Source organism: Eumetopias jubatus, unplaced genomic scaffold, assembly GCF_037043125.1.
Source record: "Eumetopias jubatus isolate StellerSeaLion01/CBP00866 unplaced genomic scaffold, mEumJub1_p1.0 scaffold_4, whole genome shotgun sequence".
In the NCBI taxonomy this organism is placed as follows: domain Eukaryota; kingdom Metazoa; phylum Chordata; class Mammalia; order Carnivora; family Otariidae; genus Eumetopias; species Eumetopias jubatus.
The window spans coordinates 63,340,243-63,355,578 of record NW_028274810.1 but is presented as its reverse complement, the minus strand read 5'-3'; the positions used below and the strand labels follow the sequence as shown (position 1 = coordinate 63,355,578).

Below are 15,336 nucleotides of genomic sequence, written 5' to 3'. Positions count from 1 at the left end.
CCATCTCGGCAGCTACCTGCTCCTTCCTTTCTCCGCGGTCCCAACCCTGCCCAGGCCTTTGGCATGTTGTTTAAACTTCCCTGGCTCCGGAGGCCGAGTGACCTGGCAATCTGAAATCGCAGTTAACTGGCTATCTTGTGTTTTATCTGGTGACCCCAGATCCACACTGTTAAGACTCTCAAGGGTGAAGTGGTTTGTCCAGACCCCCTGAGTGGAGGGAGCAGCAAAGCTAGGCTTTGATCTTGGGTCTCTCTGATTCCAGGTCTCAAGCTTCTTTTCTTTACAAATAACCCACACCCTTGGTCCATAGGGCCCCTCTGTCTCGATGGCCCTTTCTTGTGTTTATGTCTTGCATACCCCAGGAGATCCAGGCCAGGCCGCAGTCAGGCCTTAGGAAATGAGCCTGAAAGGTATTTCCTTCAACAGAAAATATGAAGCCACCTTGTGCCAGGTCCATTCCAGGCACTGAAAACAGTGATGAAGTTAAATAATCCTCCCTGTTGAGCTGCCCTTCTCTTTGTCAGGAGACAATGAACAAAATAAACAAGTGATACGTATAGTGAAGTCAGATAATGAGCACTTAAGAAAACAAATCAGAAAAGGGGGTTTGGGAAGGCCAGGTAGGGGGGTTGCAATTTAAAGAGGTATCACCACACACCTACCAGAACAGCAGAAATCAAACCAATAGCTCACTGATGGGATGCGGACCCACTAGAACTCTCGTGCGCTGCCGGTGGGCACATAGTCGGGCCCGACGGAAAACCATTTGGCAGCATCCCCTGAGGCTGAACTGATGCCTAGCCTAGGACCCGGTGAGTACACTCCTGGCTGCATACCCAACAAATGTATACATACATTCACCAAAAGGCACGGACTAGGCATACCAGAATGTTCATAGCAGCACCAAGAGCTGGACATGACCCAAATGTCCATCAGAAGTAGGAGAGAAATAAATTGTAGTGTATTCACACCATGGGAAATGATGCCGCACCACAAACCAATGAGCCAATGCTCCTTGCAACAGCGTGGATGAATCTCCCCCACATAACGCTGAGGGAAACCCAGGCACACAGGGGAACATGCCACGTAAAGTCCAATAGCAAGAAATCTAAGCTGTGGGTTTAGGAATCAGAATAGTGGTTACCTGGGTGGGGGGGGGCAGGGGACTGGAAGGGAGAGCAAAGGGGGGCCTCCGGGATGCTGATCATGTTCTGTTTCTTGACCTGGGTGCTGGTTACCTGGATGTGTTCATTCCGGAAAAACGTACCAAGCTGGTTATCTGTGATTTGTGTACTTCCTCCATCTATGTTTAACAAAGAGTTAAAAAAAAAAAAATAGGGTGGCCAGGCCTCACTGAGGCTTTCTTCTTGCAGGATCCGGAGATAAGGAAGAGACCAATAAGGAGGAGCTATATGAGAGCAACAAGCGATTCCTGGGGCCCTACAATCCTGTCAGCCCATGCCAGAATATTCTGCGCGTGATCGCGGTGACCGCCCGCTGCCCACCAGCTCTGGGCCTTCCAGGGAACGGGGGAGAGGGGCAGTGACAGCCCACCCTAATGTCTTCTCCCCTGCTTCCATCTTCCCAGGCTCAGGTCCCCTTTAAGGAAGCTTTCCCCAACCACACAGGCCCACCCTGAGTACCCCCTCCTCCTCTGGTCCCTGCCCAGAAGCCTGTTATCCCATTCTGGGGGCAGGGGCCATGTCTCCCCTTCTTCTGTAGCTCCTCCCCAAAGGGTTGGACCTGCACAGAGTCTGCACGGCCTGCCCTGGTGGTGGCTGTGCGTCCGTGTATGGCTCGCTTGGGGCCCATCCATGGGTGTCTGTATCTCTGTGCCTTTGTTTCAGGAGTTTGGAGACTTCCTGGGACCCCAGCAGGTAAAGGACCTGTTGCTAGCAGCCCTGGAAGGCTTGAAAGGCAGCTCAGAGGCCCGGGGGAAGGACTCCGGGGAGATGATGCAGCTGGCCTCAGAGGTCACGCTCAGCTCGGTGCTGGAATGGTACCGCCACAGGGTGCTGGAGGTGGTAAGGCTCCCTGGGGGCAGGGGCTGAGCCGGGAGACCCCCAAGGGATGAGACCAGCCATCTGGCAGTGGCAGGGTGGGGGGGTGCGGGAGCCCCTAAGCACTGGGGCAGGGCAGGGGTGGTGGTGGCTGAGTTCTAGGTGCCTCCTACTTGCGGGTGAGAAAGAACTCACTTACTGATCTGGGTGGGGGTGGGGGTGGGGGTGGGGAAGGCAGTGAGGACCACTGGCTGTTTCCCAGGGAAGGAGCAGGTGCGCTGCGGCCCGCCCCCTCATCTGTCTCTTTTGCCGCCTCTCTCTCTCTCTCTCCCCTGCCCCTCTATCCTGTCACCCCCACCTCCTCCCTCCTCCCCTCTCCCTGCTCTCCCCACGCCTGCCTTGGCTTCTCCAACTGGCCACCTGGCTGCTCACGGCCGCTCTGGCTGTGCCCCAGATCCCAGAGATCATGCAGGGCATCTACGCGCAGCTGAACCACATCCAGGAGCCGCGGGCCCGCGAGGTGGCCCTGCTGCCCGTCTCCCTCCTGGCCAGCTCCTTCATGACCGAGGTGGTTGTGGCCCTGCTCAAGTGCCCCCTCCCGCTGGACAGGTACCAACGGAGGGGCTCCCGCCACCATACCTCAGAGGGTTGGAGCAGCCCCCATCCTGGGCTGGGAACCTGTCTCCCACCCAGAGCAGGCCCTGGCCCTCCCGGCTGGCCCCTTTTCCGTATGGTCTGTGGTGCTTATGACAACCATTAAGCACTTCCAAAGCACCGCTGGGTGTCTGTGCAGAGCATTAATCCCTTCCCTCCTTAGTACAACAACCCCACTCTGCAGATGGGGAAACTGAGGCGAAGTTCCTTGTCCTCGGCACCCAGTGAGCAAACAACAGGCTGAGGACCTAAACTCAGATTTGACCAACTCCAAGCTCAGAGCTCTAAGGAGGCCATAGAAAGGAGGCCTGAGTGTTGGTCCTGACTCTGCCTCTAGCTGTTGTGTGATCTTGGGTAGTGCACCTGCCCTCTCTGGGCTTCATTTTCCTCCATAGGCAAAAAGGGGAAACACTCCCTGCATGCTTCCCATTCCAGATGGCTGGTTGTGACAAGCAATGTAGCCAGCTAAGCTGAGTGCCTGCCCAGGGCTAGACGGTGCGGGAGGATGCCCCCTGCTCTCAGCCTTCGGGGAGCTCGTGGTCTGATGGGCAGAGGGCACTGTGGCCAGAGAGACCAGACCGACTGCTCCAGCCTCCCAGTCCAGGAAACACTCTCACACCTTTGAATGAACACAACAAGGCAGCAAGTCTATGGCCCACGCCTTAAGATAGTTGTACAAGAGTGCACGCAGAATTGTGCTGAGCTGGGTGATGAGCTGTGCTTCTAGTAGGGGACAGTTGGCATCACTCATAGAGGCCAGGAAGACTGGCTGGGAAGGTGAGGGCAGGGGACACGTCCCTGTGCTCCCACCTGGAAGAATTTCACCCTTTCTGGCCACACTACCAGCCCCCCCCCCCGGGGGTTTCTTCTTGGAATCACCAAACCTTCAGACTCACAAGACTGGCAGGACCACACCTGACATCGGAGTCGCTCAGGCCGTAGGACAGAGCAGGGGCAGGGGCTCCTCCTCCCAGGAGTCCTTGCGGCAGCCCGTGCAGCTGGCCAGACAGAGCCGGGACAAGATGGAAGGAGGCCCGGCTCTCAGGTGCCACGCCGGCACTTGCGTGAGCCGGAGAGAGATGGCCTCCTTTCATCTTGTGCCCGGGATGCCCTAGTCTTCCCTCTGGGCTTAAGAGCTGGACTCTTAAGTCCTCCCCGGTGAAAGGGCTAGGGGCTGCCCTAGCTGAAATGGCTCCTAAGAACTGCTCTCTCTTACAAAAGATCTGCAGACTTTGCTTCTGGGGTCCCCACGGGGACAAGCCCAGTCCCAAGAGTCACAGCTCCGTGGGAAGCTCAAAACTACAGCGTCCTCTTCGGTTCTTTTGGTTAATTTATAGTTCCTCCCAGCCCAGATGCAATTTACCAGTTGGGCCATTTTTACCATAAGCAATGTTGCCTAGCAACATAGTTGACATACTATCTTTATCAGGTTTCCAGGGGAACAGAGCTAGCAAGTTAATGGAAGGTTCAAATGCTCATGCAGAGGGGCAAGGGGTTCCGTTAACCCTTTCGTGCACCACTGGCCTCTCAGTGCTCTCAGTTCCGCACAATCGATAGGAATGCCCACAGGCTGGTGCCGGCTGGCCCAGAGGCTTTGCCCTGCCTAGAGTACTTCCTTGTATGGGGACAGGTGCAGGCGCTCCTCGATATTATGTGACAAATGTAAGGTCCAGGCCCCAAGGGGTCCCCTGGCATAGAGGAATGACCACCGGCTTTGAAGGCACCAGACCTGGTCACTTCCTGACTCTGCAGCTCATTAGCTGTGATGTCTTGGACTAATGATTTCCCCTCTCTGAGCCTCAACTCCGCATCTGTAAAATGGGAATAATAACCCACCTTGAGGGTCATTTGAGAGTTCAGTGAACTTGAATGTCTTGAGTATCTTGTTCACATCTATATGCCCAGATATTTGCCTAGTGCCTGGGGTTCGGCAGATGCTCCATATTTGCTGAATAAATTGTGTATAAAGCACGTGGCATGATACCCGGGAAATGGGGTTTTCAATAATTGTTAGTCCCCTGCCTCTTAGAGAGTGTTTTCCGGACCATTCCTCGCTGGCACACATGGAATTCTGATGGCATCTTCCCTTCTCCTTCTCCAACCCACTGGGAGGCGCCCTGGTCCCCACTAACCATCTCCACCCCCCGACCCCCCAGCAATGGCGCAGAGATGTGGAGGCAGCTGATCCTGCGCAAGCCCAGCTGTGATGTCCGAGACCTCCTGGACCTGCTCCTGACCAGCCTGAAGGAGAAGCCCTTCACCAAGAAGGGCCGGGCCTCCATCGTGCCCCTCGCGGTGAGCACCCGCCTCGCCCACCCCCTGGCCGCCCTGTCCTCCCCTCCTGCGGAGCTCAGCACGCCCAGCTCCTAGTGCCCTGCTCTGCCAGGGACTAGTCATGTGGCTTGGGCTCTTGTCTCCGGGCTCTTGTTTGTGACCCACTGGATGCCACGGTGCTGCTGCTTATTACAGGGAGGGCGGCAGCCCGGGAAAGGGACTCGCAGACCTGGGTCTGAGAACAGGCTTGGCTACGGGTACCAGTTTGTGACCCAAGCAAGTCACTTCTCCTGAGGCTCAGCCCCTGCGTCTGTAAATGGAATGATAATGAGGAGATTTGGCTTATGTGGTGGTTGTGAAGATAAAATGAGGTGCCTCATTGATTCATTTAGTGAGGTAACATGTTTACATGCTCGCTGCCAGGCTCTGAGGTCAGCCCTGGGAACACAGAGGGAAAGGAGGTTTTGACTGCAGGAAGGTGACTGGGTAGAGGGACAGATTTCTCTCTGCCTCTTGTCGTTGTCACCCTGGCCCTAGCCAGCTGGATGATACCCCTGCTCATCTCCCTGCTTCCACTCCAGCCCCTCCAATCTGTACTGCAGCCAAAAAAATCTTTGAAAATGCGCATCTGCTCTTCTCAATCCCCTCAATGGCTTCCCATTACCCTTGAGAATAACACAGTGTTCCTGCCTGTGTTGCAAGGCCCTGCGCCCCTCTCGGGCCTTACCACACTCCAGGGTCCCTCTTACTTGCATGGCTCCAGCCTTGTTCTTTGTCAGAAATTCATACACACCATGCTTTCTCTGTCACAGGGCCTTTGCACATGTGGTTCCCTCTCCTGACTGCTCTCCGCTAACCTAACTTCTACTCATCCCTCAGCTCTCAACTCAAGCATCACCTCTTCAGGGAAGCCCTCTCTTATCTCCCTGACATGATCAAATCTGTGCATATTACACTCTGCTCCACATACTTTACCTTGGAGGAGTTTACCCCAGTTGTGATTTGATTTGACACCAATTTGTGGGGTCATTTGAGTAATCTGTGAGATGCATGGATTCAGTGCCTGAGCCTCTTTTGCTCACCGTGACATCCTCAATGTCTGACAAATACCGGGCACATAGTAGATACTCAAAAAAAGTTGCTGGACTATTTATTCAACAGCATTAACTGAGCACCTACTATGTGCCAGGCAAGCTCATGAATTCTGGGGATTCAGCAGAGAGCAAGACATTCTGGTGGAGGGAAGCGAATAAAGGTGGGTGGAGGCACGGGTGGTAACCCCTTTACAGAGGAGGACACTGTTGCTCAGTTACATCCCAGGCCTTAGCTAAGGTCACAGAGGTGGTGAGTGGTGGGGCCAGGGCTCGAGCCCAGATCTCCTACCTCTGAGTCCTGTGCTTCACCACTGGGTCTCTCCGCCTCTCTCCCCCAGCACTGGGGTCTACAAATAAGGCATGAACTTCCATTCTTTCCCTGATTCGGTCATTCATCCTCTCCTCTCTCAATCAGCGTGTGTTAGTGTGCTCTTGAGTCACTCATTTGTGCTTTTGTTCAAGTACAGTTTGAGCATACACACCGCCCGGACTAATTTTTATCTCATGCTGTTGATAAACAACGTGAGCAAGATTGAGCCGAGAGCAGAGCCCTATGGCACCTCACTGGAGACTTTCCTCTACAGCACAGATCGTGTTCTTCGGATACAATCATTGTCTTTGGTTTACTGAAAAACATGAAGGCTTTGAGTCCACGAGGCTTATCTTAGCTCTGCCACTGTCTCACTATATAATCTCAATCACTTCCTCCCCTCTAGCCTTGGTATTTTGATCTGTAAAATGGGCGGTAATGAGTCCTGCCTTGTCTGTCTTCCCTTTTCAGAAGAAGAGTGAAATAGTGTTTGTGAAAGGGCTTCCTAGGCTGTAAAGTATAAATAACTGCCATTCATCATTCTCATCCAGCCCTCATTGTGTCACTTATTTCCCTGGGAACATGCCGTGGGCTCTGTCACTTCACAGTCAAATGCTCTTCCCTTGGGCCCGCAGCAGGGGAGCACAGATCCTGGTCACTTCTTTGTAAAGCATTCTCACCTCTCCCCTCATTCACTCTCCACCACACCTGTGGGGCTGGCGGGAAGAGGACCGTTGACCGCTCCCCTTGACAGAGGATGAATGAATCAGAAGCCCAAAGACGGCCAGGGAGTGGTGGGGCCAGAACGAGCTATCCAATCTCGTGACCCCCGCCCCTGCATTGTCCTCCTGTCAGTTAGAGAGGCCTTAGTGGGCGGGGCGGGAGGCGGGCCCAGGCCAGGACCAGAGATGAATGGCAGGTGGAGAGGTTGGACGGTGGGCACCAGTCGGGTCCCAGGGAGCATGGTGGGCCAAATGCCAATAAAGCCAAGTTCCCGGGACTTCAGACGCCCGGTGTGGGGAGTCGTGGAGAGAAAAGGCAGGGTGTGATCAGTAGGCGTGGAGTGCCAGTGTCCAGGACTGGGCCTCCCTGGCTCCCACTCAAGGCTGGGATTTGTTTCTCTTGGTTGCTGGGCACCAGGGGAGGCAGTGAGGGTGGCCTGGTTTAATGGCCCAAAGCGAGGGGACAACTGGTGCCCCACCATGGTCTCCGTGACTGTGTTATGAATGAGGAAGAGGCAGGGCATGCGGAAGTTGGTGTCTGAAAGCCAGGGTTCCAGTCCCAGCTCTGCTCCCAAGGGCCAGGTGACCAGGGCTGTGCTTTCACCCCTCCGTGCACGTCTCCTCACCTTCGCAATGGGATCAAGACTCCACCTCACAAAAGGTGGGAGAGGAGCCCTCCACCCAATTCTTCCAGGGTTGTGTCAACACCAGAGAGGCAGGCCATTGTTCTGGTGTAGGGCTCATCCACAGAGCCAGGAGTTGGGGTGCAGTGGCAGTGGGGGGGGCGCTGTGGAGAGATCTGGGCTCTACCAGTTTGAGCCAGAGAAGAGCAAAGATCCAGGTCCAACCTGCTAGAGAAGCAGCCTAGGCCCCTGCCAGGAGCCTCCAGCCAGCCCTCCGCTCTGTCCCCAGGCAGCCAGCGGCCTGTGTGAGCTCCTGTCGGTCAACAGCTGCGTGGGCCGCGTGAGGCGCATCTACCCCCAGCTGCTCCTGGCCCTGCTCATTCAGGTCCATTACCACATCGGTCTCCACCTGCCCAGCCGCATGGCTTTCTGCAAGGACGCCGAGAAGGACACTCAGCCTTCTCTCTTCGTACCCGTGCGGTATGTCCTGCTGTCCCTGGCTGGGGGAGGGCCACCTAGCAAGGGCCCTTCCTAAAATCTTGAGGGCAGTCAACCGCTAGAGATTAGCTTTGGGACTAAAAGAGAAAACAGTAACGTATTTTTAGGAGAGCCAATAATCTGCACAATAGCTATTTGGGAGCACCTGCTGTGGTGTGTGTGTCAGGCCTGCCTGGTGCTGGACAACAGCAATGAATCAGCCTTCCCCCAAGGAGCTCACAAGTTCATGTTTCCTCCTCCCTCCCTAGACATATCATTTGTATTAGATTTGTATCCAAGGTCCACCTTTTATTATTTATTTTTTTTATTATGTTCAGGTAGCCACTGTATAGTACATAATTAGTTTTTGATGTAGTGTTTAGTGATTTATTAGTTAAGTATGACACCCAGTGCTCATCACAACACGTGCCCTCCTCAATACCCCTCACTCTGTTACCCCCTTCCCCCTCCTACTCTCTGAGACCCTCAGATTGTTTCCCGGGGTCCATAGTCTCTCATGGTTCATCTGCCTCTCTGATTTCTTCCCCCTTGGATTTCCCTCCCTTCCCCTATGGTCCTCTGTGCTATTGTTTATGTTTCACATGTGAGTGAAACCATATGATAATTGACTTTCTCTGCTTGACTTATTTCACTTAGCATAATCCCCTCCAGTTCCACCATGTCAGTGCAAATGGTGGGTATTCATCGTTTCTGATGGCTGAGTAATATTCCATTATATGTATGGACCACATCTTCTTTATCCATTCATCTGTTGAAGGGCGTCTTGGCTCCTTCCACGTTTGGGCTATTGTGGACATTGCTGCTATGAACACTGGGGTGTGTGTGCCCCTTATTTTCACTACATCTGTGTCTATGGGGTAAATACCTAGTAGTGTAATTGCTGGGTCATAGGGTAGCTCTATTCTTTACATCTTGAGGAACCTCCATACTGTTCTCCAGAGTGGCTGCACCAGCTTGCATTCCCACCAACAGTGTAAGAGGGTTCCCCTTGCTCCACATCCTCGCCAACATTTGTTGTTTCATTCTGTTAATTTTTGCCATTCTAACTGGTGTAAGGTGGTATCTCATTGTGGTTTTGATTTGTAGTTTCCTGGTGGCTAGTGATGTTGAGGATTTTTTCATGTGTCTGTTAGCCATTTGTATGTCTTCTTTGAAGAAGTGTCTGTTCATGTCTTCTGCCCACTTTTTGACTGGGTTATTAGTTTTTGAGTGTTGAATTTGAGAAGTTCTTTATAGATCATGGATATCAGCCCTTTATCTATAATGTCATTTGCAAATATCTTCTCCCATTCCGTGGGCTGCCTCTTAGTTTTGTTAACTGTTTCCTTTGTTGTGCAGAAGCTTTTTATCTTCATGAAGTCCCAAAAGTTCACTTTTGCTTTTGTTTCACTTGCCTTTGGAGACGTGTCTTGAAAGAAGTTACTGTGGCCGATGTCGAAGAGGTTACTGCCTATGTTCTCCTCTAGAATTTTGATGGATTCCTGTCTCACATTAAGGTCTTTTATTTTATTTTATTATTTTATTTTTTAAGTGGACTTCATGCTGGGCTTGAACTCGTGACCCTGAGATCATGACCTGAGCTGAGATCAAGAGTCGGATGCTTAACCGACTGAGCCACCCAGGTGCCCCTCACCATTTTATTTTTAATTATTAACCCGGGTAGGTAATGTATGCACATGGGTAAAAATCTCAAAGGGCATTAAAAGTGAGTCTCCTTTCCTCTCCTTACCCAGTGAGCCTCCCCAGAACAACCAGGTTCTTTCATACCCTTCCACAGGTGGTTGATGTAGACATAAGCACACGGTTCTGTTTCTATTTTTACACCAGTAGTTGCGTACTTTACGGTTATACACTTTTGCTTTTAATATACTATATCTTAGGAGAACATACATATAGAGCCACCTCATTATTTTTAACAGCCACATACTATCCCTCTGAGTGGAATTCCAACGTACCATAACTTATTTAACCAGGATCCTCTTGGTTTAGGTACTTTGCACTTACAGACAAAGCTCCAGTGAGTTCGTTTATATGTCTTTATGCACACATGTGATTGTACAATGTAAGACAAATTCCTGAAAGGAGACTGGGCACATCAAAGGGTTTCTGCATTTTAATCGTGAGCTGGGACAGGGATATGTGGTGGAAAATGTTCTTGACCAGTGAATGATGAAGGGGAAAATTGAGTACCGCCTCAAGCACCCAGTTTGCCACACAGCCTCCCCCAGAGGCCACCGCATCCAGGAGGGTGTGAGAATGGCCGCCTCCCACACCTTGGCCAGCACAGTGGAACAGAAGATATTTATATCTTCACTGATCTGAAAGTTGAAAAAAAAAGGCTGTCATTTTAGTTTGCATTTCTCTTATTATGGTTGAGGTTGAGGTTGAAATGCCCTTCGTGTTTTCTTTTTTTAAAGATTTTATTTATTTGAGAGGGAGAGAGCAAGTGCACGTGTTGGGGGGGGTGGAGAGGGAGAGAATCTCAAGCAGACTTTGTGCTGAGCAGGGAGCCCCACACGGGGCTCCATCTTACCACCCTGAGATCATGACCTGAGCCAAAACCAAGAATGGGATGCTCAACCATCTGAGCCACCCAGTGCCCCTGTGTTTCCTTTTCTGTGAGCAACGTTTGCCCAATTTTATATAGGACTGTTGAGATTTTTTTTTGTGTGTTAATTTGTAAGAGCTTTTTATATATTAATATAAATATATATAACATATATATTAACATATATATATGTTAACTCTTTGTCACGTGTATTCCACTTAACCAGTAACTATTTTATGGTCTTTGCCATTCGGAAGGTTTAAGTTTGTATGCGGTCAAGTTTCTCAGTCTTTTCTTCTTTGGCTTCTATTGTGTGGGATGCTCAGAGAGGCACCCTTTGAGGGGCCGAGGGCAAGCAGTTGCAAGGCTGGGCTTGAAGTCAACGTCTCGGATTTGGGTGCTGGTTCCATCATTTGGGCTTTGTCCTTTGGGTAAACCACTTTAACCTCTTGGCAGGCTGGTGTGCTTGCCCATGAAATGGGGTAAGCGATTCCTGCCCCACAGGTGTGTTGGAAGGACCAAATAGGACCCCGCCTCCCAGCGGGACACCTCGTGCCGAGGCCATGGCACCACCTCTGACTCCCCTGGTGCTCGTGAGGGTGGAGAAGCTTGCAGAGTGGGCATTTGGGGGAGCCGAAGGGACTGCACCACCACCCACAGCCTTCCTCCCCGCACTGTCACCTCCGCCTTTTTACAAAGCAGCGAAGACCTTGTCTGGGGCTCCTGGAGGTGTATCTTTGGGAGTCGGGTGGGGAGGAAGGAAGATGGGTAGTGTCATTTTTGTTAAAATTTGGAGCCTGATCAAGGAAATGGTGGAAGAGTGGAGTGACCTATCTAGGAATGATGCGGCACTGTGTCCAAAAGCTTTAGCCTGATTCCGAGTTCCTCAGCTGCTCACACCGGGAGCAGGTAGGTGAGGTCTGGGTAAAAGCTGCAACTATCTGAAACCTCTAAGTCACGTCACTCTAAGTCACAGGAACTCACAGAGTTCCTGAGCCCAGAGCTGTCCCCAAGCCGGGTGGTGAGAAGGTGACTGGCTGCCCCTGGAGATGGGGATGCACTGGGAGAGGAGGGTGGTCAAGTCATGGAGGAGAACATTACACAGGCGGCTCATTTGGTCTTAGTTAAAGGTGCTGATGCTTGACATGGAAGGTAGAACCTTCCTTCTCCTAATGAAAACATATAAATCTTAGCTTAGCTATTCAGCCAGTTTTTGTGGGGGAGGGAATAGGTGAGGGAAGGGAGAGTTGGGGAGGGCAAGCTCCAGACTCTTAGGGTGGGCAACACCTGGAGCCTGCCTCCCTCTCTCCTTCCCTCGGTCTTTGAGACATATGCTGTCAGTTACAGTCCTGGACCAGCAAAGTCACCACCCCCCACAAACACACCCAGGGAGGGAGAGAGGGAGGTAGGCCCCGGGGTGCTGGGGAGGCCTGGCTCCAACCTCTCCCTCCAGGGAAACGGACCCAGGAGAAAAGGGAGGATGAAGCACCATTTGGCGGAATTTTGCTTCTGTTGACTCTCTTTCTCAAAGCCAATAATAATTTTTTAAAAGCCGCTTTTGGTGGATACACCAATGACTGCTACCTCACGATCAGCCCAGCCCAGAGAAGCTTGTCTGGCCAGATGGGAGGCTGGCTGGAGGGAGGCCTGGCCCGCGGGGGGTGGGGGTGGGGGGCATGAGGTCTCAGCCCCCTCGTCTCGGCAGCTGGGTGGTCAAAGTGGTGAAAACCCTGCTGCTGAGGATGGGCTGCTCGTATGAGGCCACCTTTCTGGAGGACCAGGGCGGCTGGGAACTCCTGGAGCAGGCGGAGAACCACCACCGGGGAGTGTCCCTGCTGGCCAGGTGAGGCTGGGACAGCCTGGCGCAGTGGGTGGGCGGAGGGAGAGACTTGGGTTTGCATCTCTCTCTGGGCAAGACCCTTCCCTCAGTCCATCACCTCCTCTAAGCGGCAGGGTATGGTCTGCCTCGGTGGGTGGCCGCACCCTCCGTGGGCACTAACTGTGGCCGGGACAGTGCCTGGCAACTGCAGGGCACTTAGCTTCCCTACGAAGCACCTTTTCTTACTGTATGGGGACCTTAGTTCCTACACTCATACAGACATGGTGGCATAGCCGAGTAGTTCAGAGTGTGGCCTTGGGGCTGGTCTGCCTGTGTCCGAGTCCCGGCCCACCACCTCTCAGCTGTGTGACCCAGGGCAAGTTCTTGCCCCTCTCTGTGTCTCAGTTTTCCCTTCAGTCGTGTGGAAATAATAATAGGACCCATCTCCAGGGTTTAGGATGAGGGTTAAGGTACTTTAAACAGCCCCTGGTATATGGGAAGGGCTCAGCACAGGTTAGCTTTCACAGGTTATGCTGACTAGTGGGGCAGGGATTATCAGACCACATTTTGCACAGCAGGATGCCAAGGTCCAGAGAGGGACAGCTGTGTATCAAAGGTCACACAGCCAGGAAGTGGCAATGCTGGGAGATGACCTGCTGACCCAGACTGGGGTCTTCCATTGCCCCCATACACAGCCTCCCATGGGGTTGGGAAGCGGCACCTTGATTCCAATGATGTGGCTCCCGCAGGAACAGTCTGTTCCTTAACCTTGCACCCTGAGTGCCCAGGATGGTGCTGTCCCCAGGGGTCTCAGGATACAATTGCATTTATTGAGCACCTACTATGCTCTAGGCATTGTGCAAAGAGCTGTATGCTCTGAGCTCTTGGGCAAGCTTTTCCACTCTGAGCCTCAGGTTCCCCATCTGTAAAACAAAGCAGTTAAACTAGATGGCCTCTGAGGTCCTATCCAAGTGGGAAATCCTGGGAACCCAGGAACCCAGGTGCCTCTGACTTGCTCAGAGTTTATTTATTTATTTATTTTTAAAGATTTTATTTATTTATTTGACAGAGAGAGACACAGCGAGAGAGGGAACAGAAGCAGGGGGAGAGGGAGAGGGAGAAGCAGGCTTCCCGCTGAGCAGGGAGCCCGATGCGGGGCTCGATCCCAGGACCCTGGGACTTGCTCAGAGTTTAGGGTATCAGGCCAGGCCCTCCTACCCCCCAGCAGATCCCCTGGGGCTGGAGAGCCTGAGGCTGCTCACCCTTCCTCACCCCCAGGGCCATGGTTCACTACTCGTGCCAGGAGCTGTGCCGCATCCTCTACCTGCTCATCCCGCTCCTGGAGCGAGGCGACGAAAAGCACAAGATCACTGCCACTGCCTTCTACGTGGAGGTACCAAGCGGGCAGCAGGCACTGGGCGAGTCTCCTCCCTGGCCTTCCCGAGCAACACATGTCAGTTCACATTACCGGTCATTTCTCCTGTGCAAACAGTACTTAACAATGGAGAGTTTCGGATCTCCCATCTGCTCCTCCTCTCTCCACCCCTTTGGCCCATTCTACTCTTTCCAGACTCCCCCCGTGCCCAGGCAACCCCCAACCTTTGCTGAGCACTGCCATGTGCTGAGTACCAGACTAGAGATACAAGGTTGGAGGTACAAATATGAAATTGACTCTGCCCAGCCCTCAAGGAATTCTCAGTGTGACAGGGAAGCCAGAGGATGTCCCAATTATGAAATGGGGTGCCATGGAGTTACTTGTGCTCTGATGGGGGCAGTCCAGGCTGCGGTGGGAGAACAGGAGACTTGTGGTGGTGGTGGTGGGAGCATCAGGGAGGGCTTCCTAGAGGAAGTGACATCTAAGCTGAGTTGAGTGTGTGGAGGGTACTAGGGGGTGCTGGGAGAGATGGATCAGGAGGTTGGTTAGGGTCAGACCTGGAAGAGGAGACCCACCAGCAATAATAGTTGACATTTATTGAGCATTTACTATCTTCCAGGCACGTTCTTAGAGTTTTACCCATATTGATTCATTTAATCCTCATAATAATCCTATGATGCAGATGCCATTTCATCCCCCATTTTAGAGGAGGAGAAGGAGGCACAGATTTAAATCAATTTTCCAAGGCCACGCAGCTCATAAGTGGCAGACTCAGGATTCAAACCCAGACTCCTGGGTTCTCAAACCCACTCTCTCTTTAGTTTAGAAAGAATCGTGGTGAAATACACATAACATAAAAGTTACCATTTTGGCCAAGGTTAAGTGTACGTCCAGTGGCATGAAGTACACTCACATGGCCAGCAGCACCATCCACAGAACTGTTCAACTTCCTTCCCCAGTGCAGCCTCCGTCTCAAACTGAAACTGTCTCATGAAATACTACTTCCCCAGGGGGCCTCCGCAGCCCCTGGCAACAAGCATTCTACCTTGTCACTATGAGCTTGCCATTTTAGGTTTCATATGAAGCCGAATCATACAATATGTCCTTTTGTGTCTGGCTTATTCCACTCAACGTCATGTCTTCAAGGTTCGTGCATGTTGTTAACAGGGCTCAGAATTTCATTCTTTTTTAGGGCTGCATAATACTCCCTTGTATGCATCTACCACACTTGGTCCGTTCACCTGTCCATGGACCCTTGTAAAGCCCACTCTCCTAACTGCCACCCTTGCTGTCTCGTGTGACCTGCTGGTTGTCGTGCTGGGGTCTGTGCCATCATCAGGGTCTGCAGTGGGGTTCAGAGGTAGGAGGCTCACTTTCTGCTCAGAGAGTAGAAGGTCAAGGAAAGCTTCCTGGAGGAGG

The 15,336-nt window shown here is 52.4% G+C and overlaps 1 protein-coding gene across 3 annotated transcripts in view; it reads left to right on the top strand.

Moving 5' to 3' along the window:
• MROH7 (maestro heat like repeat family member 7) overlaps window positions 1–15,336 on the top strand; it is a 39,958-nt gene that overhangs the window by 13,492 nt on the left and 11,130 nt on the right. For 2 of the 3 annotated variants that reach the window (XM_028106964.2, XM_088022986.1), the window contains exons 9-15: window positions 1,374–1,486; window positions 1,848–2,024; window positions 2,455–2,609; window positions 4,811–4,949; window positions 7,967–8,157; window positions 12,429–12,566; window positions 13,821–13,935. In XM_028106964.2, coding sequence (XP_027962765.2) covers window positions 1,374–1,486; window positions 1,848–2,024; window positions 2,455–2,609; window positions 4,811–4,949; window positions 7,967–8,157; window positions 12,429–12,566; window positions 13,821–13,935 — 1,028 coding nt within the window. Of the gene's footprint in view, window positions 1–1,373; window positions 1,487–1,847; window positions 2,025–2,454; window positions 2,610–4,810; window positions 4,950–7,966; window positions 8,158–12,428; window positions 12,567–13,820; window positions 13,952–14,284; window positions 14,293–15,336 lie in introns of all 3 variants that reach the window. The other variant, XM_088022985.1, reaches the window with a different exon arrangement.